Source organism: Oncorhynchus nerka, linkage group LG3 (assembly GCF_034236695.1).
Source record: "Oncorhynchus nerka isolate Pitt River linkage group LG3, Oner_Uvic_2.0, whole genome shotgun sequence".
Taxonomy (NCBI): Eukaryota; Metazoa; Chordata; class Actinopteri; order Salmoniformes; family Salmonidae; genus Oncorhynchus; species Oncorhynchus nerka.
This window is the reverse complement of record NC_088398.1, coordinates 68279245-68302593: the sequence shown is the minus strand read 5'-3', so window position 1 is coordinate 68302593 and position 23349 is coordinate 68279245. Positions and strand designations below refer to the sequence as shown.

The following is a 23349-nucleotide window of genomic DNA, read 5'->3' as shown; positions in this document are numbered from 1 at the left end:
CGTCATCCACACTGATATGTCTGCCAGACATGCAGAGATGCGATTCGCCACCTGGTCATCAGAAGGGGTAAAGGAGAAGATTAATTGTGTGTCGTCTGCATAGCAATGATAGGAGATACCATGTGAGGTTATGACAGAGCCAAGTGACTTGGTGTATAGCGAGAATAGGAGAGGGCCTAGAACAGAGCCCTGGGGGACGCCAGTGGTGAGAGCGCGTGGTGAGGAGACAGATTCTCGCCACGCCACCTGGTAGGAGCGACCTGTCAGGTAGGACGCAATCCAAGCGTGGGCCGCGCCGGAGATGCCCAACTCGGAGAGGGTGGAGAGGAGGATCTGATGGTTCACAGTATCGAAGGCAGCCGATAGGTCTAGAAGGATGAGAGCAGAGGAGAGAGAGTTAGCTTTAGCAGTGCGGAGGGCCTCCGTGATACAGAGAAGAGCAGTCTCAGTTGAATGACTAGTCTTGAAACCTGACTGATTTGGATCAAGAAGGTCATTCTGAGAGAGATAGCGGGAGAGCTGGCCAAGGACGGCACGTTCAAGAGTTTTGGAGAGAAAAGAAAGAAGGGATACTGGTCTGTAGTTGTTGACATCGGAGGGATCGAGTGTAGGTTTTTTCAGAAGGGGTGCAACTCTCGCTCTCTTGAAGACAGAAGGGACGTAGCCAGCGGTCAGGGATGAGTTGATGAGCGAGGTGAGGTAAGGGAGAAGGTCTCCGGAAATGGTCTGGAGAAGAGAGGAGGGAATAGGGTCAAGCGGGCAGGTTGTTGGGCGGTTTATGTTGATAGTGTTGAAGGTGGTGTTTATGTTGATAGTGTTGCAGGTAGTGTTTATGTTGATAGTGATGCAGGTGGGGTTTATGTTGATAGTGTTGAAGGTGGTGTTTATGTTGATAGTGTTGCAGGTAGTGTTTATGTTGATAGTGTTGCAGGTGGTGTTTATGTTGATAGTGATGATAGAGATGTGCGTTATTCTAGTAGTGCCATATGTGTGATGATGCTGTTGATAAGGGAGCAGTTCATTGATGTTTGTTTTTGTTTCTATTGTTGTATGTTATCATCAATGGATTCTAGAGGCTGTATTTTCCAGCGATTGCAGGATTTGTATTTATTTGATTTATTTCACCTTTATTTAACCAGGTAGGCTAGTTGAGAACAAGTTCTCATTTGCAACTGCAACCTGGCCAAGATAAAGCAAAGCAGTTCGACACATACAACAACACAGAGTTACGGATGGATTAAACAAACATACAATCAATAATACAGTGGAAAAATATATATACAGCATGTGCAAATGAGGTAGGATAAGATATGTAAGGCAATAAATAGGCCATGGTGGCGAAGTAATTACAATATAGCAATTAAACACTGGAATGGTAGAATGTGCAGAAGATGAATGTACAAGTAGAGATACTGGGGTGCAAAGGAGCAAGATAAATAAATAAATACAGTATGGGGATGAGGTAGATTGGATTGGCTATTTACAGATGAGCTATGTATGAATTGGTGCAGAGATCTGTGAGCTGCTCTGACAGCTGGTGCTTAAAGCTAGTGAGGGAGGCAAGAGTCTCCTCCATCTTTAGTGATTTTTGCAGTTTGTTCCAGTCATTGGCAGCAGAGAACTGGAAGGAGAGGCGACCAAAAGAAAGAATTGGCTTTGGGGGTGACCAGTGAGATATACCTGCTGGAGCGTGTGCTACGGGTGGGTGCTGCTATGGTGACCAGTGAGCTGAGATAAGGCGGGGCTTTACCTAGCAGAGACTTGTAGATGACCTGGAGCCAGTGGGTTTGGCGACGAGTATGAAGCGAGGGCCAGCCAACGAGAGCGTACAGGTCGCAGTGGTGGGTAGTATATGGGGCTTTGGTGACAAAACGGATGGCACTGTGATAGACTGCATCCAATTTGCTGAGTAGAGTGTTGGAGGCTATTTTGTAAATGACATTGCCGAAGTCGAGGATCGGTAGAATGGTCAGTTTTACGAGGGTATGTTTGGCAGCATGAGTGAAGGAGGCTTTGTTGCGAAATAGGAAGCCAATTCTAAATTGAATTTTGGATTGGAGATGTTTAATGTGAATCTGGAAGGAGAGTTTACAGTCTAACCAGACACCTAGTTATTTGTAGTTGTCCACATATTCTAAGTCAGAACTGTCCAGAGTAGTGATGCTGGACGGGAGGGCAGGTGCGGGCAGCGATCGTTTGAAGAGCATGCATTTAGTTTTACTTGCATTTAAGAGCAGTTGGAGGCCACGGAAGGAGTGTTGTATGGCATTGAAGATCATCTGGAGGTTAGTTAACACAGTGTCCAAAGACGGGCCAGAGGTATACAGAATGGTGTCATCTGCAGAGAGGTGGATCAAAGAATCACCAGCAGCGAGAGCGACATCATTGATGTATACAGAGAAGAGAGTCGGCCCGAGAATTGAACCCTGTGTCACCCCCATAGAGACTGCCAGAGGTCAGGACAACTGAACTCCGTCTGAGAAGTAGTTGGTGAACCAGGCGAGGCAGTCATTTGAGAAACCAAGGCTGTTGAGTCTGCCAATAAGAATGTTGTGATTGAAAGCCTTGGCTAGGTCGATGAATACGGCTGCACAGTAATGTCTCTTATCGATGGTGGTTATGATATCGTTTAGGACCTTGAGCGCGTCTGAGGTGCACCCATGACCAGCTCTGAAACCAGATTGCATAGTGGAGGAGGTACGGTGTGATTCGAAATGGTCGGTAATCTGTTTGTTAACTATAAGGATAAGATATTGTGTGAAAATACAGAAAAGTTCTTGCACACTGTTAAGAGTTTGAGACACTCCCATGGGTTTGGTATCCACAGAATTGTTCATAATGTCTTCCACATCTTCCCTCGTTATTTTAGTATTTATGTGCTGCTGTAGGTGTGTGGAGGCCTTGGGTACCCCACTGCATTAATCATGTTTTATGTGTGTGTGTGTTCCTCTGCTGCTGTAGGTGTCTGGAGGCGTTCTGTATCTACGGCAGTGTGGGCCGGGTAGAGGAGCCGTATGTCAGCATCACACGGAAGCGCCAGATGCCCAGGGGGGGCCAGTCTGAGGAGGTGGAGAGACAGGTGGGGCAGGCAGAGGGCAAGCTGTTCACCCACCGTGCCGCCTTTGCCCGCACCTCTGTCATCCAGGCCTTCCTGGGCTCCGCCCCCCAGCTCACCCTGCAGCTCTACATTTGTGTCCTGCAACAGGGGGTGTCCATCGGCAGAGGTGAGTGGTGTGTGCGTGTGTGTGACTGTGTGTGTTTGTGTGTGTGTGAGGTGGAGAAGTGTGACTTATAGTTGTTTCAATTTTCAGTGTCTGTATATGTTTGTGTTTCTATGCATGTGTATGTGTGTGTGTGCGTGTATGTTTTCTCTCTGTTTGATCACACTTGAGTCATCTTGAGTTCCATGCGTTGAGGGACAGAGGCCCCCAGCTTTCTCAGTATATAGGAACCTCTTTGAGCCTGCACATGAACATAGTTGAGTTATATCTGCTGGTTACCCCCTATAGAGGCTCAGTACAGAGACACAGTCCTTTCCCCAAATCCCTCCAGGCCGGTCCACCCCCCTCAGAGCAGTTTCACTATGGCGTGGGCTGATTAGCTAAGTGCCACGTTGGAAATAAGCGGATGGTGTTTTCATGACTCAAAGTGGTATTACGCAACACGCTCTAGCACTCTGCTATCAAGGTATTTTATTTAGATCACAGTCTTCAAACTCACTGTTTGAAATAACTGTTTTCATCCACCATCTGAATCATGATTATGCATAATATAGCAACTAGTATCACAGACACATTTGAGTTATGTCACATAGTCTGCTAATACTTCCCTGTTTTATTTTCTGTTATTGAGAATGTCATTCCAGACTGAAGAACTGTTTTGCTGTGTGAGACTGAGTGTGACCAGAGGAAAAGCTTCAAGCTGTTTCGGTGGTCAGGCAGAATCTGACAGTTCTATGCTATCAAACCAAAAGTGTCATGTGTTGACGACGTGAACTATGGCACTTGATATTGCAAATGCTAATCTGTAAATTGATCCAGTGGATCTTGCTTCTATTGTAATGTGTGTACACATTCAAATTTCTCTCAGCCTATCACACAATGTTATGCAAATTAGTTGCTGTATGTGATGATGCTGGGGGGGGTGCTGAGTCGTAGTGTGTTTTGGAGAGGCGCTTGTGTGCGTCAGGTTAGTGTTGGGGTGCACAGTGTTCATCCAAATAAATTACAACTTAAAAAAAAAAAATCATCGTCCTAGACTGTTTATGCTAGTTAATAACCTACCTGTACGTTTCGGTGTCCTTACAGAGTCGTTACAAATTGGTGGCAGCGGATTTTGGGATTAACAAATCAATTAGCTAACAGCAACTCACTCGTTTGGCTAACATTAGCTTGCTATCTGCGTGGGAGAATGGAGGGAGAAGTCAAACAACCCGGGAACAACAATCGACAGATGGTGGTAGATCAGCCAGGTGCAATGGACAGGCGGATTGACTGGCTGGCGTTCATGCCAGAATCGTTTGAGTGGAAAGAATGGACTGCTTGGATTGAACCGTTTGAGTTAGATCGTTTGAACTTTCCCATGCTTTCACTGAGGGAAATTTGCATTTTGAGCATACTGACTGGAATCTTACCTTTTTTTCAGGACAGGAAACTTAACGTGGGTGAGTGCATTCGTAAATTTGGCCATGATTTAAGCAGGCTAGCTTCAAGGGTTTACCCAGATTAGAGTGTGTGCGCACGTGATTCGCTTGCACGAGCCCATTTTATTACACAGTGGCTGCAGTGATCTTCGTATTCACCTGCTCAAGGCAGGACCAGAAATATTGGAAAGGGAATTAGCATTGCTACAGAGCTTGATCAGATAAGACAGCTAGAATTGCTTGTCACGCCCTGGTCTTAGTATTTTGTGTTTTCTTTATTATTTTGGTCAGGCCAGGGTGTGACATGGGTTATTTATGTAGTGTGTTTTGTCTAGTTTTTTTTGTAGGTTATGGGATTGTGGTTTCTTGGGGGGCGGCACAGGGAGAGTGTGGCAGAGTCAGGAGTCAGACCTGAGCCAAGGAGGAAACCAGAATCAGAGCTGGTGTTGGAGGTGAGCGAAGCAGAGACTGTGAAGGAGTTAATGGGGAAATTGGAGGAGAGAGTTATGAGGGAGTTGCTGTGTTGGTGCATGAGGCACGGAATTCGCCTGACGGAGCGTGTCGGGGATTTGATGGCACCTGGGTCAGCTCTCCATACTCGTCCTGAGGTGAGTGCTAGTCGGCTGGCGAAGATGGTGCCAGCCTCACGCACCAGGCCTCCTGTGCACCTCCCTAGCCTTGCACGTCCTGTGCCAGCTCAGCGCCATAGTGCGCCTAGCAGTACTAACCGCGGCGGGTGTGGAACTGGTCAGGCACCGTGCTATGCGGTGGAACGCACGGTGTCCCCAGTACGCGTGCTTAGCCCGGTACGCTACATCTCAGCTCCTCACATCTGCCGGGCTAGCGTGAAGATCCAACCAGGGCGGTTGGTGCCAGCCCTGCTCTCAAGATCTCCAGTACGCCTTCTCGGCCCAGTACCACCAGTGCCAGCCACCACGCATCAGGCCTACAGTGCGACTCACCTGTCCAGCGCTGTCGGAACCTTCCTCCTCTCCAGCGCTGCCAGAGTCTCCCGCCTGTTCAGCGCTGCCAGAGTCTCCCGCCTGTTCAGCGCTGCCAGAGTCTCCCACTTGTTCAGCGCTGCCAGAGCTGTTAGTCTGCAAGGAGCAGCCAGAGCTGCCAGTCTGCAAGGAGCAGCCAGAGCTGCCAGTCTGCAAGGGGCCGCCAGTTAGCATGGAGCAGCCAGAGCCGCCAGTCTGCATGGAGCCGCCAGTCTGCATGGAGCTGCCAGTCTGCATGGAGCAGCCAGAGCCGCCAGTCAGCATGGAGCAGCCAGAGCCGCCAGTCAGCATGGAGCAGCCAGAGCCGCCAGTCAGCATGGAGCAGCCAGAGCCGGCAGTCAGCATGGAGCAGCCAGAGCCGCCAGTCAGCATGGAGCAGCCAGAGCCGCCAGTCTGCCAGGATCTTCCAGATCCGCCATTCAGCCAGGATCCGCCATTCAGCCAGGATCCGCCAGTCAGCCAGGATCTGCCAGAGCCGCCAGTCAGCCAGGATCTGCCGGAACCACCAGCCAGCCAGGATCTGCCAGAGCCATCAACTTGCCTGAGCTTCCTCTCAGTCTTGAGCTACCCCTCAGTCCCGAGCTACCCCTCAGTCCCGAGCTACCTCAGTCCCGAGCTGTCCCTCAGTCCGGAGCTGCCCCTCAGTCCAGTGGGGCCCTTGGTTAGGATTACTAGGCCAAGGTTGGCGGCGAGGGTCGCCAATCTAAGGACGCGATGTAAGTGGACTAAGACCATGTTGGAGTGGGGTCCACGTCCCGCACCGTGGACAGACGCCCACCCGGACCCTCCCCTATGGGTTTAGGTGTGCGGCCGGAAGTCCGCACCTTGGGGGGGGGGGTTCTGTCACGCCCTGGTCTTAGTATTTTTTGTTTTCTTTATTATTTTGGTCAGGCCAGGGTGTGACATGGGTTATTTATGTGGTATGTTTTGTCTAGGGTTTTTTTGTAGGTTATGGGATTGTGGTTAGTGGGGTTGTCTAGAAAATACTATGGTTGCCTGGAGTGGTTCTCAATCAGAGGCAGGTGTTTATCATTGTCTCTGATTGGGAACCATATTTAGGCAGCCATATTCTTTGAGTGTTTTGTGGGTGATTGCTCCTGTCTCTGTGTTTGTTTGCACCAAATAAGGCTGTTTAGGTTTTCTGTCACGTTTCTTGTTTTGTATTGTTCGTGTTTATCTTCATTAAAGATGTATCGAAATAACCACGCTGCATTTTGGTCCGCCTCTCTTTCACCGGAAGAAAATCTTAACATTGCTGGAAAACCAAGACACTGCACAATACAAAGTGAACATGTGTGGCACAAGCAAGGTCACTCTGCCTCCAGTTGGAGACAACATCAGAGTTCCAAAAGAGATGTTTGAGTCATTGTGTGAGAGCTTTGCACAGTGTGGTCCGAGGTACAACATCTAGCAGAGGAGAAGCCACATCAGAGGGAGGCATATTAGAGCAGATATCGTTTCCAGGGTCTTCTACAGCAGCAATGGGAGATCTAGGTTCCCCGGGAGCGACAGAGGATGACCTATGGCAGAGGCCTGCTGGATGAAAAAAGATTGTCCTGACGTGGAAAAGGACAGCACAGCATCGGCTTAAACTACACTCACAGCTGACCAGTCCACAGCAAGTGTTGTGGGGAGTGGGGTTTACCTTGAGTGCAAAATGGCTGACTTCGAGTGTGAGGTCATGGTGGACTCGTGGGCCCAGGTTTCCATGGTACATGAACAGATATGGCGAAATGCTACTGGAGGTAAGAGTGGTACATTGCAACCATACCACTGCACAGTTAAAGTAGCAAATGAACAGTTTCTCTCAGTACTGGGCAGCTGGTCCACAGTCATGAACATTGACGGTCTGGAACTGACCGGGGACTTTGTCGTTGTGAGTGACACAGACCAGTGTGCACTGATAGCGACAGACTTCATGGTAAAATACGGGGCTGTACTTGATTTACAAAAGAAAACATGCAGTGTTTTGGGGAAGCAGAGTACACTGATTTTCAGGAGAGAGGCATGGAGAGTTTATAAAGTGATGACTGACACGATTATACACTCCAGGAGTTACATATAAGTTGAGGGTACAGTAAACAATGACAAAATTGAGGATCTTCTTGAGCCGTGTGCTGAATTCACTGATGCAAGTTGGCAGCTCAGTGAAGGAGAAAATGCCAGTGCGTGTGATGAATGTCACCCCTGAATCACAGTTACTGCGGGAGGGCACTGAACTGGGGTTTCTCTATCTGGGAGAAGGGTAGTGAAGACACTATCGTTGCTACAGGATTCTAAACTGCCGACGTACTCTCCCACCACAGCAAAGTGGGACATAGAACAGTTAATGCAAGAACTGGACATAGATTGCAGACAGCTAACTGAGGTGCAGCTGAAAGCTGTAAAGGAAAAGGTGACACCGTCATAGGATGCCACCTTTCCAACAAGTCAGTTCATCAAATTTCCGCCCTGCTGAAGCTGCCCCAGTTAACTGTAATTGCTATTATTATGAAGTGGAAGTGTCTAGGAGCAACAACGGCTCAGCAGCAAAGTGGTAGGCCACACAATCTCACAGAACGGGACCGCCAAGTGCTGAAGCGCGTACAAATCACCTGTCCTCAGTTGCAACACCCACTACCGAGTTCCAAACTGCCTCTGGAAGCAACGTCAGCACAAGAACTGTTTGTCGGGAGCTTCATGAAATGGGTTTCCATGGCCGAGCGCCCGCACACAAGCCTAAGATCACCATGCGCAATACCAAGCGTCGGCTGGAGTGGTGTAAAGCTTGCCAGCATTGGACTCTGGAGCAATGGAAACGTGTTCTCTGGAGTGATGAATCACGCTTCACCATCTGGCATTCTAACGGACGAATCTGAGTTTGTTGAATGCCAGGAGAATGCTACCTGCCTGAATGCATAGTGCCAACTGTAAAGTTTGGTGGAGGAGGAATAATGGTCTGGGGCTGTTTTTCATGGTTCGGACAAGGCCCCTTAGTTCCAGTGAAGGAAAATCTTAAATCTACAGCATACAACAGCTGCCAACTTTGTGGAAACAGTTTGGGGAAGGCCCTCTCCTGTTTCAGCATGACAATGCCTCTGTGCACAAAGCGAGGTCCATACAGAAATGGTTTGTCGTGATTGGTGTGGAAGAACTTAACTGGCCTGCAGAAGAGCCCTGACCTCAACCCCATAAAACACCTATGGGATGAATTGGAACGCCGACTGCAAGCCAGGCCTAATCGCCCTGTTGTGGCTGAATGGATGCAAGTCCCCACAGAAATGTTCCAACATCTAGAGGAAAGCTTTCCAAGAAGAGAGGAAGGGGAGGGGGGGGGCAACTCAATATTAATGTCCATGATTTTGGAATGAGATGTTCGACGAGCAGGTGTCCACATACCTTTGCTCATGTAGTATATGTGCGAGAGTGTAGCACTGGTGATTTTAAATTGGGAGGCACAAAACTAGTCCAGCATAATATTAACACATGGGACACCAAGCCTATCAACATCAGGTTCCGTGTGAATTACAGAAGGTTAAACGAGAACACTGTAAAATATGCATATCCACTTCCTATGATAGATGAGGCCTTGAACGCTCTTGCTGGTGCTCAGTAGTTTTCCACTTTAGATTTAGCCAGTGGGTACTGGGAAGTCGAGATGCACCCTTTGAGATGCACCCTGAGGGTCGTAGCTAAACTGCTTTTGTGACAAAGAGAGGGCTTTTCGAATTCCAGGTCATGGGGTTTTGGTTGACAAGTTCTCCAAGCAGCTTCCAACGTCTCATGGACCTGGTGTTGGCTGACTCATAGTGGACAATATCTCTGGTGTACTTAGACGACATCATAGTATTTGGTTGTACATTCCAAGAGCATGTGAAGCACTTATACGAGATTTTCAGTAGATTGGAACAGTCAGGATATAAGGTGAAACCATCTAAATGCCATTTGTTCAGGTGACAGGTGAGCTACACATCATCTCGGCTGAGAGAGACAGTCAGCTCATGGCCTAGCCCCAAGTGACTGACAGAGACAAGCAGGTCATGGCCTAGCCCCGAGTCACTGACAGAGACAATCAGGTCATGGCCTAGCCCCAAGTCACTGACAGACACAATCAGGTCATGGCCTAGCCCCGAGTCACTGACAGAGACAATCAGGTCATGGCCTAGCCCCAAGTCACTGACAGAGACAGTCAGGTCATGGCCTAGCCCCGAGTCACTGACAGAGACAGTCAGGTTATGGCCTAGCCCCGAGTCACTGACAGAGACAGTCAGGTTATGACCTAGCCCCGAGTCACTGACAGAGACAGTCAGGTTATGACCTAGCCCCGAGTCACTGACAGAGACAGTCAGGTTATGACCTAGCCCCAAGTCACTGACAGAGGCTAGAATCTTTTTAGGCCTGGCGTCATACTACAGGAGGTTCAGACCAGATTTTGCAGCTACGGCGGAGCAGATAAGGGGAAAACGTTTGAGTGGCACTCAGCGTGTGAAGTGGCCTTTATTGAACTAAAGTCCAAGCTTACCACATCCCCCATATGTGCTTTCTCTGACCTAAATCTAGATTTCATAATGGATACTGACACATGTGACACAGGCATAGGGGCCGTCCTCTCCCAGAAACATGAGGGTAGGGAGAGAGTAGTAGCATATGCCAGTCGGCCACTGTCAAAACAGGAGAGGATGTACTCAACTACCAAGAAGGAGCTTCTTGCTGTGGTAGTGTTTCTTAAACATTTCAAACACTTTCTGCTGGGAAGGAAATGTCTACTGAGAACTGATCACAGCTCACTGAGGTGGCTGAGTACCTGAGGTACAGTTAGCTAGGTGCCTAGAGAAACTGGAGCCGTAGGACTATGATATTGTCCACAGGCCACTGCACAGTAATGCAGATGGTGTGTCATGCCGACACACAGACAGAGAGTGTAGACTCTCTGAGAGCCAATCTGAGAGTCATCGTAAACAAGCCTCAGGATGTCACTATTGAGCCTGCGGTCAGAGCTCAAACGAGCCAGACAGCTCCCACAAATGCAGCTTTCCTGTTGGAAGCACAGGATAGAGACCCGGTGGGCTCCCAGTTAAAGACATGGAAAAAAGGTGGTAGAGCAGAGCTGGAATCTGAGCCAACGTTCAAGCGTTTCAAACAAGTGTGGGGGGCATTACATGTGAAGAATGGAGTGTTATGCCTTTAGAGTTAAAACTATGAGAGAGATGACACCATCTGGAGAGGGGTTGTACCAGATGAGCTCGTACTGTACATGAGATACTTACCTTTATCCGCAATGATAGAACAGCAGGCCATTTAGGAGTTAATACGCTCACCAGTAAATTCAGAGCAAGATGTTATTGTCCAGGCTGGCAGAGAGCCATATAGCGGTGGTGTAAGGGCAGTGGGGAGCTGCATACAAATGACATGGTCCAGCCCCCAGAGCACCCAGGACAAGTTCTGTCACAGGTTGCTCTTTCCAGAGGATATCTATAGACGTAATGGGTTCATTTACAGACTGGATGAGGTAACAAGCCCATTATGGTAGTGTCAGATTACTTTACTACAGTAGGTTTGTCAGAGGCATATGCCATACCCAATCAGGAAGCAGTAAGAGCGGACAAGAAACTGGTAGAGGAATTTGTGTTGAAGCTAGGTGTTCCTTGCTCAATCTATAGCAATCAGGGGCAACAAAAAAATAAAACATTTTTTTTCACCCCAATTGGCTGTTACAGTCTGTCTTGTCCCATCACTGAAACTCCCGTATGGACTCGGGAGAGGCGAAGGTCAAGAGCCGTGCGTTCTCTGAAACACAACCCCACACCATTGTGTCAGAGGAAACACGGTACAACTGGCAACCGTGTTAGCGTGAATGCGCCCATCCCACCACAGGAGTCGCTAGAGCACAGTGGGACACAGACATCCCAGCCGGCCAAACCCTCCCCTAACCCGGACGACGCTGGGCCAATTGTACGTCGCCTCATGGGTCTCCCGGTCACAGCCGGCTGCGACACAGCCTGGTATCAAATCAGGATCTGTAGTAATGCAGCTAGCACTGCGAAGCAGTGCCTTAGACCGCTGCACCACTCAGAAGGCCCAGGGTTTTAGAGAGATATACAATATTTACAAACGAACAAACAATAACTACTTAGTACAACCCACAATCAGATGGTTTATGGGAAAGAAAACAGAACTCTGATCAACATGCTATAACTTTTAGTTGATGACAATCAGAGAAATTGGTATGAGATTCTCCCATATGTGATTATGTCATACAGGAGTAGTGTTCAATCTTCCACAGAGTTCACACCATACAAGGTGCTGCTCGGTACTGAAATGACTACCTGTTGATGTGGTTATGGGAACACAACTACATGAAGGGAAACAATATGTTTCTCAGTATGTACAAAAGGTACAGGCGTATTTAAGCACTGTAAGGGCCACAGGTTAACAAAAGCAATACTTTGGTCTAAAGGTGACACCCCAGAGGTATGAGAAAAATGACTATGTGTGGCTTAGAGCCTACCAGAGGAAAATGACTATGTGTGGCTTAGAGCCTACCAGAGGAAAATGACTATGTGTGGCTTAGAGCCTACCAGAGGAAAATGGAGTTGTCACCTAAACTAAGAAAGAAAATCAAGTCAAACTGTCAGATGTACCAGATTAAGTAGTACAGTGTAATGGACCTTATCATGCCGTGGTACACTACAACATGCTAAAACAACTGAAATGTGTCTTCTGCATTTCACCCAACCCCTCTGAATCAGAGAGGTGCCGGGGGCTGCCTTAATCAACATCCGGGAGCAGTTGTTGTTGGGTGTTAACTGCCTTGCTCACAGGAAGAACAGCACATTTTTCCACCTTGTCAGCTCAGAGATTCAAACCAGCGACCTTTTGTTTACTGGCCCAATACTCTTCACTGCTCGGCTATCTGTCACCCTAGTGGTTAGAGCATTGGGCCAGTAACTGAAAGGTTGCTAGATCGAATCCCTGAGCTGACAAGGTAAAAATCTGACGTTCTGCCCCTGGACAAGGCCGTTAACCCACTGGCCATCATTATAAATAAGAATTTGTTCTTAACTGACTTGCCTAGTTAAAAGAAGGTTAAATAAAAAAATATAGAGGCTGTTAATGTGTCAGCTGAAAAGTAACTCGACACTGTCAGGACCGAAAGCTCAGTCAAAGACACAGTGACTCCTATAAACACTGAAATGCCCTGTGAACCTGCAGGAGAAAGTGTTTTGTGAGAGGGGTCAAGCCCCTGAGTCAGCAGAAGGTCACATGGGTCAGGGAGGTATCACTATTAGGAAGCCTGTTTGGCAGGAGGGCTTTGTGTTGAACACGGTTATTTAACACAGGGTGCGTTTTAGTCTGAGAAGGTTGTAATGTAATGTAACACATTTGAATGTCTCTCAGCCTATTTCACAATGTTATGCAAATGCTGTATGTGATGATGCTGGGGGCATGCTGAGTCACAGTGAGTTTGGAGAGGCGCTTGTGTTCGTTGGGTTAGTGCTGGGGTGTACTGTGTTCATCCATATAAACAACAACTTCATTATTTCATGGGAAATCATGGTCCTAGACTGTTTATGCTAGTTAACAAACTATGTGTGAGTTTTGGTGGCTTTACAGGCTGTTTACACTATGTACAGTTAGTGAATGAATGAACAGTCATATTAATTAAGAGCTCAGCCTCAAATGACAAAACAATATTGAATGGAATGGAATAGAATATTCTGAATGCGCTCTCTCTCTCTCTCTCTCTCTCTCTCTCTCTCTCTCTCTCTCTCTCTCTCTCTCTCTCTCTCTCTCTCAATTCTCAATTCAAGGGTTTTATTGGCATGGGAAACATGTGTTAACATTGCCAAAGCAAGTGAGGTAGATAATATATAAAGTGAATATATAAAGTGAAATAAACAATAAAAATTAACAGTAAACATTACACATACAGAAGTTTCAAAACAATAAAGACATTACAAATGTCATATTATATATATACAGTGTTTTAACAATGTACAAATGGTTAAAGGACACAAGATAAAATAAATAAGCATAAATATGGGCTGTATTTACAATGGTGTTTGTTCTTCACTGGTTGCCCTTTTCTCGTGGCAACAGGTCTCAAATCTTGCTGCTGTGATGGCACACTGGAAATTCACCCAGTAGATATGGGAGTTTTTCTAAATTGGATTTGTTTTCGAATTCTTTGTGGATCTGTGTAATCTGAGGGAAATATGTCTCTCTAATATGGTCATACATTGGGCAGGAGGTTAGGAAGTGCAGCTCTGTGGGCAGTGAGCACATAGCCTGTCTTCTCTTGAGAGCCATCTGCCTACTTTCTCAATAGCAAGGCTATGCTCACTGAGTCTGTACATAGTCAAAGCTTTCTTTAATTTTGGGTCAGTCACAGTGGTCAGGTATTCTGCCGCTCTGTACTCTCTGTTTAGGGCCAAATAGCATTCTAGTTTGCTCTGTTTTTTTGTTAATTCTTTCCAATGTGTCAAGTAATTATCTTTTTGTTTTCTCATGATTTGGTTGGGTCTAATTGTGCTGCTGTCCTGGGGCTCTGTAGGGTGTGTTTGTGTTTGTGAACAGAGCCCCAGGACCAGCTTGCTTAGGGGACTCTTCTCCAGGTTCATCTCTCTGTAGGTGATGGCTTTGTTATGGAAGGTTTGGGAATCGCTTCCTTTTAGGTGGTTATAGAATTTAATTTCTCTCTCTCTGTCTCTCTCTCTCTCTGTCTCTCTCTCTCCGTCTCTCTCTGTCTCTCTCACTCCCAGGCACCCTCATGGTGATCTCCCTGCTGTCCATCGTATATGGTGCCCTGCGCTGCAACATTCTGGCCATCAAGATCAAGTACGACGACTATGAGGTGGACGTGCGTCCCGCCGCCTACCTCTGCATATTCCTGTGGCGCAGCTTCGAGATCGCCACGCGCGTCACCGTCCTGGTCCTCTTCAGCTCCGTACTGCAGCTCTGGATCCTCCCTGTGGTTCTGCTCAACTTCTTCCTCTTCTTCCTCTACCCGTGGGTGCTGTTTTGGCAGAGCCACTCGCCCTTCCCAGAGAACATCGAGAAGACGCTAACCCGGGTGGGCACCACCATCGTCCTCTGTCTCCTCACGTTCCTCTACGCAGGCATCAACATGTTCTGCTGGTCGGCGGTGCAGCTGAAGCTCAACGACCCAGACCTGATCAACAAGTCCCAGAACTGGTACCGCATGGCCGTGTACTACATGCTGAGGTTCGTGGAGAACGCCTCTCTGCTTTTGCTGTGGTACATCTACAAGACAGACTTCTATAGGTTCATCTGTGCTCCGTTGTTAGTGCTGCAGCTGCTGGTGGCCTACGCTATGGCCATCTTCTTCATGCTGGTGTTCTATCAGTTCTGCCACCCCTGTAGGAAGCTCTTCTCCTCCAATATGACCCAAGGCCTGTGGGACTGCTCCGCCCTGCTCTGTTTAGTCTGCTACGCTCCTGACAGGGACGCCGTCAGGCCAATAGAGAAGGCTGGTCTGGACCCTCTGGCCCCCGACCCCACCCCCCACACGGAGACAGCCAATGACACGTCATATGATGTGGCCAATGACACTGCATACACCATGCCCAATGATACAATGACCTATGACATGCCCAATGACACGACTCATGAAGTGTTGAGCGAGATGAACGGCGACGTAAGCCACAGTCTGTCCAGCAACACTTAAAGAGCTGTGATTGGTTGTGTGTAGGGTAGGGCTGCACGATATGGGCAAAAACTCCAATTGTGATTTTTGGACCAAATATTGTGATTGTGATTTGACTTGCGATATAGATACAAAACCTTTGGCTGAACTGTTGGAATCGTTGAAATAGAATGACTTATATTAAGAAACAAAGTGGAAAGTAGCGTTGGCCTTGTTTGGAACTGTTGACTGCATTTGACCTAACAGAACAGCATGCAAATGTATAGTGGGAAGCAGTCGCAATAGTAGAGGGAGAGAGATGACAAACAGAGGCAACTATAAAAACGGACAATACACACAGCTTAGTGCCGTTTCAAAATATTGCATGCGATATGGATCTCTTGCGATAAGGCTTTTGCAAATGTCAATATTGTGATTTGATGTGAATTCTATTAATTCTGCAGCCCTAGTATAGGGTCAGGAGTGTTCCTAAACTTGTGACTGAACCAGGAAGAGGCTTTCCTGTTCAGGTCATGTGGTCTGGAAATACTCCTGGTCCTAGTTATGTGCCATTCAGAGGAAGGTGGACACAGAGCAACATTTGCTGTACTGTCTCCTTCTGTAAGTGCCATATGAACCCCTCTGTCCTACCTGTCAGTTTACACTGAACTAGGGTTGCAAAATTCTGGGAACTTTTCAAAAATTCCCTGGTTTTCCAGGAATTCTGGTTGGAGGATTCCCCTATTTCCGGTTTATTTCCTCGTAATTCCAGGAATCTTCCAACCAGGATTTCTGGAAAATTTTGGAACTTTTGGGAATCTGAACCATACTTGAACCATACACTTTCTGAACTCATACACTCTGAACCATAATCTGAACCATACTCTGAACCATACACTGAACCATAATCTGAACCATACACTGAACCATACTCTGAACCATAATCTTAACCATACACTGAACCATACACTTAACCATAATCTGAACCGTAATCTGAACCATAATCTGAACAATACACTGAACCATAATCTGAACCATACACTGAACCATACTCTGAACCATAATCTGAACCATACACTGAACCATACTCTGAACCATAGCCATAATCTGAACCGTAATCATAATCTGAACAATACTCTGAACCCTATGATCTTAACCCCATACCCATAACCTTATTCTACTGTGTGTCTCTAACCAAATCATTTGAATGCTATCATTCTGTTTAACCCTTAACCCCCGTTCTGTTACCAAACCCCAAAACTGTAACCCCTTACTCCCCTAACCAATGCTGCAAAGGCAGTATCCCCTTGCCATGGAGAGAGACTACAGCTTCACTGTTAGTGTATAATGGAAGGCAATGTATGATATCATCCACCAGCCGACTCTCTCTGAATTTAGCCAGGGGATGAGGTTAGGCAATGTACAGTGATGCTGACGAAGTAGTTCTTGTGAGAATGTCCTTACGCAGTCCGTGATGTTTATTCTACCTAAGCCAGTATTACCGACCAACTACAGACAAATCATTGGATGTAGGGATTCTTCAGCAACGGACTCAACTACTGACATAGTATCAGTGTTTCAGTGTTGAACAGACTTTCCTACAACCAGAATGTAACTTGTCTGCAGCCTTTTCTATGGAAGTCAAGTCCTGGCGGTATGGACAGAACGCTACACTCAGACAGATTAAACTGGTCCAAAGTGAGTCTGCCACAATAGCTTTTCTAATGATGTTTCCTAATTTGGTTATGCATTTCATAGAACTAAATACTTGTCTATACAGTCACTCACATTAATCAATCAATCAAATGTATTTATAATGCCCTTTTTACATCAGCAGATATACAGAAACCCAGCCTAAAACCCCAAACAGCAAGCTATGCAGATGTAGAAGCACGGTGGCGAGGGAAAAACTCCCTAAAAAGGCAGGAACCTAGAAGAAACCTAGAGAGGAACCAGGCTCTGAGGGGTGGCCAGTCCTCTTCCAATGGACTTATACATTGCATTACTACATTACTCATCAGAACTTACCAAGTATTTGGGATTTAGTGTATTTACAGTGTTTCACATTGGCATGGGGGTGTGCTGCATGTACTGAACTGGACCCATCACCCACCAACACCACATTTGAAAGCTTTTTGTGGTGTAATGTAAATATTGAGTTTACTGTTTTTTTCTCTACTCTTATGGCTGCGACCAACGCTGCTTTTATACTTCCTTGAAAAAGAGCTTAATCATTGATGTGCTGCTTCTGTGGTGTTTCTAAGTGCTTGTGACAAGGGTGACAGTGATTTCTAAGCCAGCACTAGAGTACATGTAAAGAGACCCATCTCTCATCAAACAGACAGGAAACACATAACTGTATTTCAGACAGGAAACACCAAGTGTTTGTTTAACCATTTATTCTAAAAGATTTCAATACAAGCAATACGTTAGTCTTGGCATTAGAGGCTCTGCTCCTTTGGGGTAGCTCACTGCCAGAGCATGCATAATGTTAAGATAATAATAATTACAGGCAGAGAGAAAGGTATTCTGTACCATTCCCCCTGCAGGAAGGGAACAGAACCAAGCAGGTGGACACGGGTGGGAAAGCAGAACACAGACATGCATGGCGAGTAACGCATGTCATAGCTATAGCCTGTCAGCAGGAACACCAGTGCATAATTTGTGTGCGGCAGCCATCAGAGAAAGTGTGTGTAGAGCCTGGTGGACTAAATAGACTGCCATATTAATGTAGAGAGATGAATCTAATGGGTGCAATATCAGCTACGGTTGCGCTTGGTGTACTGAACCCACCGCATGACCACGGCCACCGACACACTATCTGGGCGCCTTCGAGCGGATCACATTTGTCAAGTCGGTGACCATCATCACCACCTTTCAAAGTGTGTTGCATTATAGAGACAAAAATTGTCCGACTTGCATGAACTTTACAACAACCATGTGATCAAAGGTCGACTGCTTGAACTTTACAACAACCATGTGATCAAAGGTCGACTGCTTGAACTTTACAACAACCATGTGATCAAAGGTTGACTGCTTGAACTTTACAACAACCATGTGATTAAAGGTCGACTGCTTGAACTTTACAACAACCATGTGATCAAAGGTCGACTGCTTGAACTTTACAACAACCATGTGATCAAAGGTCGACTGCTTGAACTTTACAACAACCATGTGATCAAAGGTCGACTGCTTGAACTTTACAACAACCATGTGATCAAAGGTCATGAAGTTTCAACTGCAGTTGACTTCGATTTTCTGCAGTTGCACTTCACCAGCTGCAACTTGCCGCCATCGCCTGCATTGTGGGAGTCACTATTTGTCAACCAATCATGACAATATTTTTGTTTGACCCATGCAAACAGGACCATGGATGTGACTAAACAGGAAGCAACTTTACTACGATTCATATGTACAGTGCATTTGGAAAGTATTCAGACCCCTTGACTTTTCCCACATTTTGCTACGTTACAGCCTTATTCTAAAATATATTTTTTTCACCTCAAATCTACACACAATACCCCATTTTTACAAAGCAAAAACTGGGTTTTAGAAATGTTTGCAAATGTATAAAAAAAATATATATATATATAATTTACATAGGTATTCAGACTTTTTACTCAGTACTTTGATGAAGCACCTTTGGCAGCGATTACAGCCTTGAGTCTTCTTGGGTATGACGCTACAAGCGTTGGACAGCTGTATTTGGGGAGTTTCTCCCATTCTTCGCTGCAGATCCTCTTCGAGATCTGTCAGGTTGGATGATGATTGTCGCTGCACAGCTATTTTCAGGTCTCAGAGATGATCGATCGGGTTCAAGTCCGGGCTCTGTCTAGGTCACTCAAGGACATTCAGAGACTTGTCCCGAAGCCATTCCTGTGTTGTATATGCTGTGTGCTTCGTGTCGTTGTTCTGTTGGAAGGTGAACCTTGTCCCCAGTCTGAGGTCCTGCGCGCTCTGGAGTAGGTTTTCATCAAGGATCTTTCTGTACTTGGCTCCGTTCATCTTTCCCTCGACCCTGACTGGTCTCCCAGTCCCTGCCTCTGAAAAACATCCCCCAGAGCATGATGCTGCCACCACCATGCTTTACGGTAGGGAAGGTACCAGGTTTCCTCAAGACGTGACACTTGGCATTCAGGCCAAAGAGTTCAATCTTGGTTTCATCAGACCAGAGAATCTTGTTTCCCATGGTCTGAGAGTCTTTGGGTGCCTTTTGGCAAATTCCAAGTGGTCTGTCATGTGCCTTTTACTGAGGAGTGGCTTCCATCTGGTCACTCTACCATAAAGGCCTGTTTGGTGGAGTGCTGCAGAGATGGTTAACCTTCTGGAAGGTTCTCCCATCTCCACAGAGGAACTCTGGAGCTCTGTCAGAGTGACCATCGGGTTCTTGGTCACCTCCCTGACCAAGGCCCTTCTCCCGCGATTGTTCAGTTTGACTGGGCAGCCAGCTCTAGGAAGAGTCTTGGTGATTCCAAACTTCTTCCATTTAATAATTATGGAAGCTACTGTGTTATTGGGGACCTTCAATGCTGCAGAATTATTTTGGCACTCCCCAGATCTGTGTCTCAACACAATCCTGTCTCAGAGCTCTACAGACAATTCCTTCGACCACATGGCTTGGTTTTTGCTCTGATATGCACTGTCAACTGTGGAACCTTATATAGACAGGTGTGTGTCTCTCCAAATCATGTCCAATCAATTGAATTTACCACAGGTGGACACCAATCAAGTTGTAGAAACATCTCAAGGATGAACAATGGAAACAGGATGCACCTGAGCTCAATTTCGAGTCTCATAGCAAAGGGTCAGAATTTTTTTTTTCCACCTTTATTTAACCAACAAGTTCTCATTTACAACTGCAACCTGGCCAAGATAAAGCAAAGCAGTGTGACATAAACAATAACACAGAGTTACACATAAACAAACGTAGAGTCAATAACACAATAGAAAAATCAATGTACAGTGTGTGCAAATGTAGAAGAATAGTGAGGTAAGGCAATAAATATGATGTAGAGGCAAAAATAATTACAATTTAGCATCAACACTGGAGTGATTGATGTGCAGATGATGATGTGGAGGTGGGGATACAGGGGTGTGAAAGAGCAAAAGGATAAATAACAATATGGGGATGAGGTAGTTGGGTGTGCTATTTACAGATGGGCTGTGTACAGGTACAGTGATCAGTAAGCTGCTCTGACAGCTGATGCTTAAAGTTAGTGAGGGAGATATAAGACACCAGCTTCAGTAATTTTTGCAATTCTTCCAGTCGTTGGCAGCAGAGAACTGGAAGGAAAGGCGGCCAAAGGAAGTGTTGGCTTTGGGGATGACCAGTGAAATATACCTGCTGGGGCGCATGCTATGGTTGGGTGTTGCTATGGTGACCAGTGAGCTGAGATAAGGCGGGGCTTTACCTCGCAAAGACGTATAGATGACTTATGGAAATAAGGTATTTCTGTTTTTGCAAAGATTTCTGAAAACCTGTTTTTGCTTTGTCATTATGGGGTATTGGGTGTAGATTAATTAGAATTGTTTTTTAAAATCTGTTTTATAATAAGACTGTAATGTAACAAAATGTGGAAAAAGTCAAGGGGTCTGAATACTTTCCGAATGCACTGTATACAGTAGATATGTACAAATGAATGTGCTATTTGAGGCTCTCTCACCAATTGATATTACATGCATATATTTACATTTTGTGAGTGTGTGATATGGGGGTTGGAGACGTGTTTATTTTGATATTACAAAGAACAACTTTTATAAATGATGGCAACACTGCCATGTTGTGCTGAGCCTTGCTGTTGGAAAGCCACATCAGTGTCCGACTTTCGGCTGTAGCAGATGCACCTCCCCCGACTTCACTTCTTGACTTTTGTCTGCAGTCGGTTGCTTCAGCCTTACCACTCACTCTCCGTCTCACACTTTTGCATGTTTCCAGCACGCTTTGGTTCAGCTTTGTAAGGGCAATAGTCAGCAGCAGCTGTTGTTGATGTGGCGCCAATGAGATGCTTTGATTGGATGTCTATGTGTTTTGCTCATTCATGCTGTGCTATTGTATGTCTCTGAGTCTGTCTGGTGTTTCATTATGTATGGGAATATACACACAGACTTGCACAATATCTATTTGAAATGTGTTTAATATTTGTCATGGTAAAAAGTGTCTTTGTATAGCTTGAATCTTACATGTATTAATGTGTGTGTTGTATATTTATTTTATATGTGTCTTTATTTGCACTAGCTCTTCTTTTGCAATGCAGTTGCACAGGGCTTGATGACATTTAGTATCATATGAATGCTTCATATAGTTTTTATTAAAAAAGACAATCTTTGAAGCCAAACAGAATTTTTGATATCTATAAAAATCTAATGAACACACACACAGTATTGTGAATCAATTTCAGAGAGAATATGATTATTAAAAGATGAAATTCAAACAATATGTGAAGTATGTGAAGTATGTGACTTATTGAGTGATTGTTTTGTCATCATCGGACCCCATATACTGACTTATACTGACCCCTAGTGGAACAATACAGAAACACGACTGACTGTGTAAATCTCATCCATCAAGAACAGAAAGGATGACAGTGGTGGAAAAAGTACCCAATTATCAGTAAAATACTAATTGAATAAAAGTCTAAAAGTATTTGGTCTTCAATATACTTAAGTATCAAAAGTAAATGAAATTGCAAAAATATACTTAAGAATCAAAACTAAAAGTATAAATCATTTCAAATTGTTCATATTAAGCAAACCAGAAAGCAAAATTTTCTTATTTATTTTATGGATAGCCAGGGGCACATTCCAACACTCAGACATAATTCACAAACAAAGCATGTGTGTTTAGAAAGTCCTGCAGATAAGAGGCAGTAGGGATGGCCAGGCATGTTCTCTTGACAAATGTGTGAATTGGACCATTTTCCTGTCCTGCTAAGCTCAAGTACTTTTGTGTGTCAGGGAAAATATATGAGTGAAAAGTAAATTACTTTCTTTAGGAATATAGTGAAGTAAAAGTTGCAAAAAATATCAAATGTACTGATACCCCCCCCAAAACAAGGAGAGGTAGCAAGTTTTGACAATGGAATCCAGCCAAGAATATTCCTCTAGTTTGTTAGGCTGGGATCAAATTCTTTACAAGTTCCATTTCTACGACTCTCCATCGTTGAAGTAATTGATCTGCGTTTCACCAGCCATAACCTCACTCATCAGGCTCAGGATAGCCTTGCTTCATCAGACCTGTAGAGGCAGACTCATCATCAGGCTCAGGATAGCCTTGTTTCATCAGACCTGTACACAGACTCATCATCAGGCTCAGGATAGCCTTGTTTCATCAGACCTGTAGAGACAGACTCATCATCAGGCTCAGGATAGCCTTGTTTCATCAGACCTGTACACAGGCTCAGGATAGCCTTGCTTCATCAGACCTGTAGAGGCAGACTCATCATCAGGCTCAGGATAGCCTTGCTTCATCAGACCTGTAGAGACAGACTCATCATCAGGCTCAGGATAGCCTTGCTTCATCAGACCTGTACACAGACTCAGGATAGCCTTGTTTCATCAGACCTGTACACAGGCTCAGGATAGCCTTGTTTCATCAGACCTGTACACAGGCTCAGGATAGCCTTGTTTCATCAGACCTGTACACAGGCTCAGGATAGCCTTGTTTCATCAGACCTGTACACAGGCTCAGGATAGCCTTGTTTCATCAGACCTGTAGAGGCAGACTCATCATCAGGCTCAGGATAGCCTTGTTTCATCAGACCTGTAGAGGCAGACTCAGGATAGCCTTGCTTCATCAGACCTGTAGAGGCAGACTCAGGATAGCCTTGTTTCATCAGACCTGTAGCCTTGCTTCATCAGACCTGTACACAGACTCAGGATAGCCTTGTTTCATCAGACCTGTACACAGACTCAGGATAGCCTTGTTTCATCAGACCTGTACACAGACTCAGGATAGCCTTGTTTCATCAGACCTGTACACAGACTCAGGATAGCCTTGTTTCATCAGATCTGTACACAGACTCAGGATAGCCTTGTTTCATCAGACCTGTACACAGACTCAGGATAGCCTTGTTTCATCAGAC

General features: G+C 45.7%; 1 protein-coding gene and 1 long non-coding RNA gene across 2 annotated transcripts in view; both read left to right on the top strand.

Annotated features, from left to right (window-relative positions):
* xk (X-linked Kx blood group (McLeod syndrome)) overlaps positions 1 to 16060 on the top strand; it is a 30095-nt gene extending 14035 nt beyond the window's left edge. Inside the window, exons 2-3 of the mRNA XM_029639764.2 lie at positions 2962 to 3224; positions 14385 to 16060. Coding sequence (XP_029495624.1) covers positions 2962 to 3224; positions 14385 to 15310 — 1189 coding nt within the window. The 3' untranslated portion in view covers positions 15311 to 16060. The remainder of the gene's footprint in view (positions 1 to 2961; positions 3225 to 14384) is intronic.
* Positions 16061 to 16390: 330 nt separating this feature from the next.
* LOC135567731 (uncharacterized) lies at positions 16391 to 21710 on the top strand. The gene is made up of 2 exons (XR_010462392.1): positions 16391 to 16966; positions 17103 to 21710. It is a non-coding gene; the product is annotated as an uncharacterized LOC135567731 (long non-coding RNA).
* Positions 21711 to 23349: the final 1639 nt, after the last annotated feature.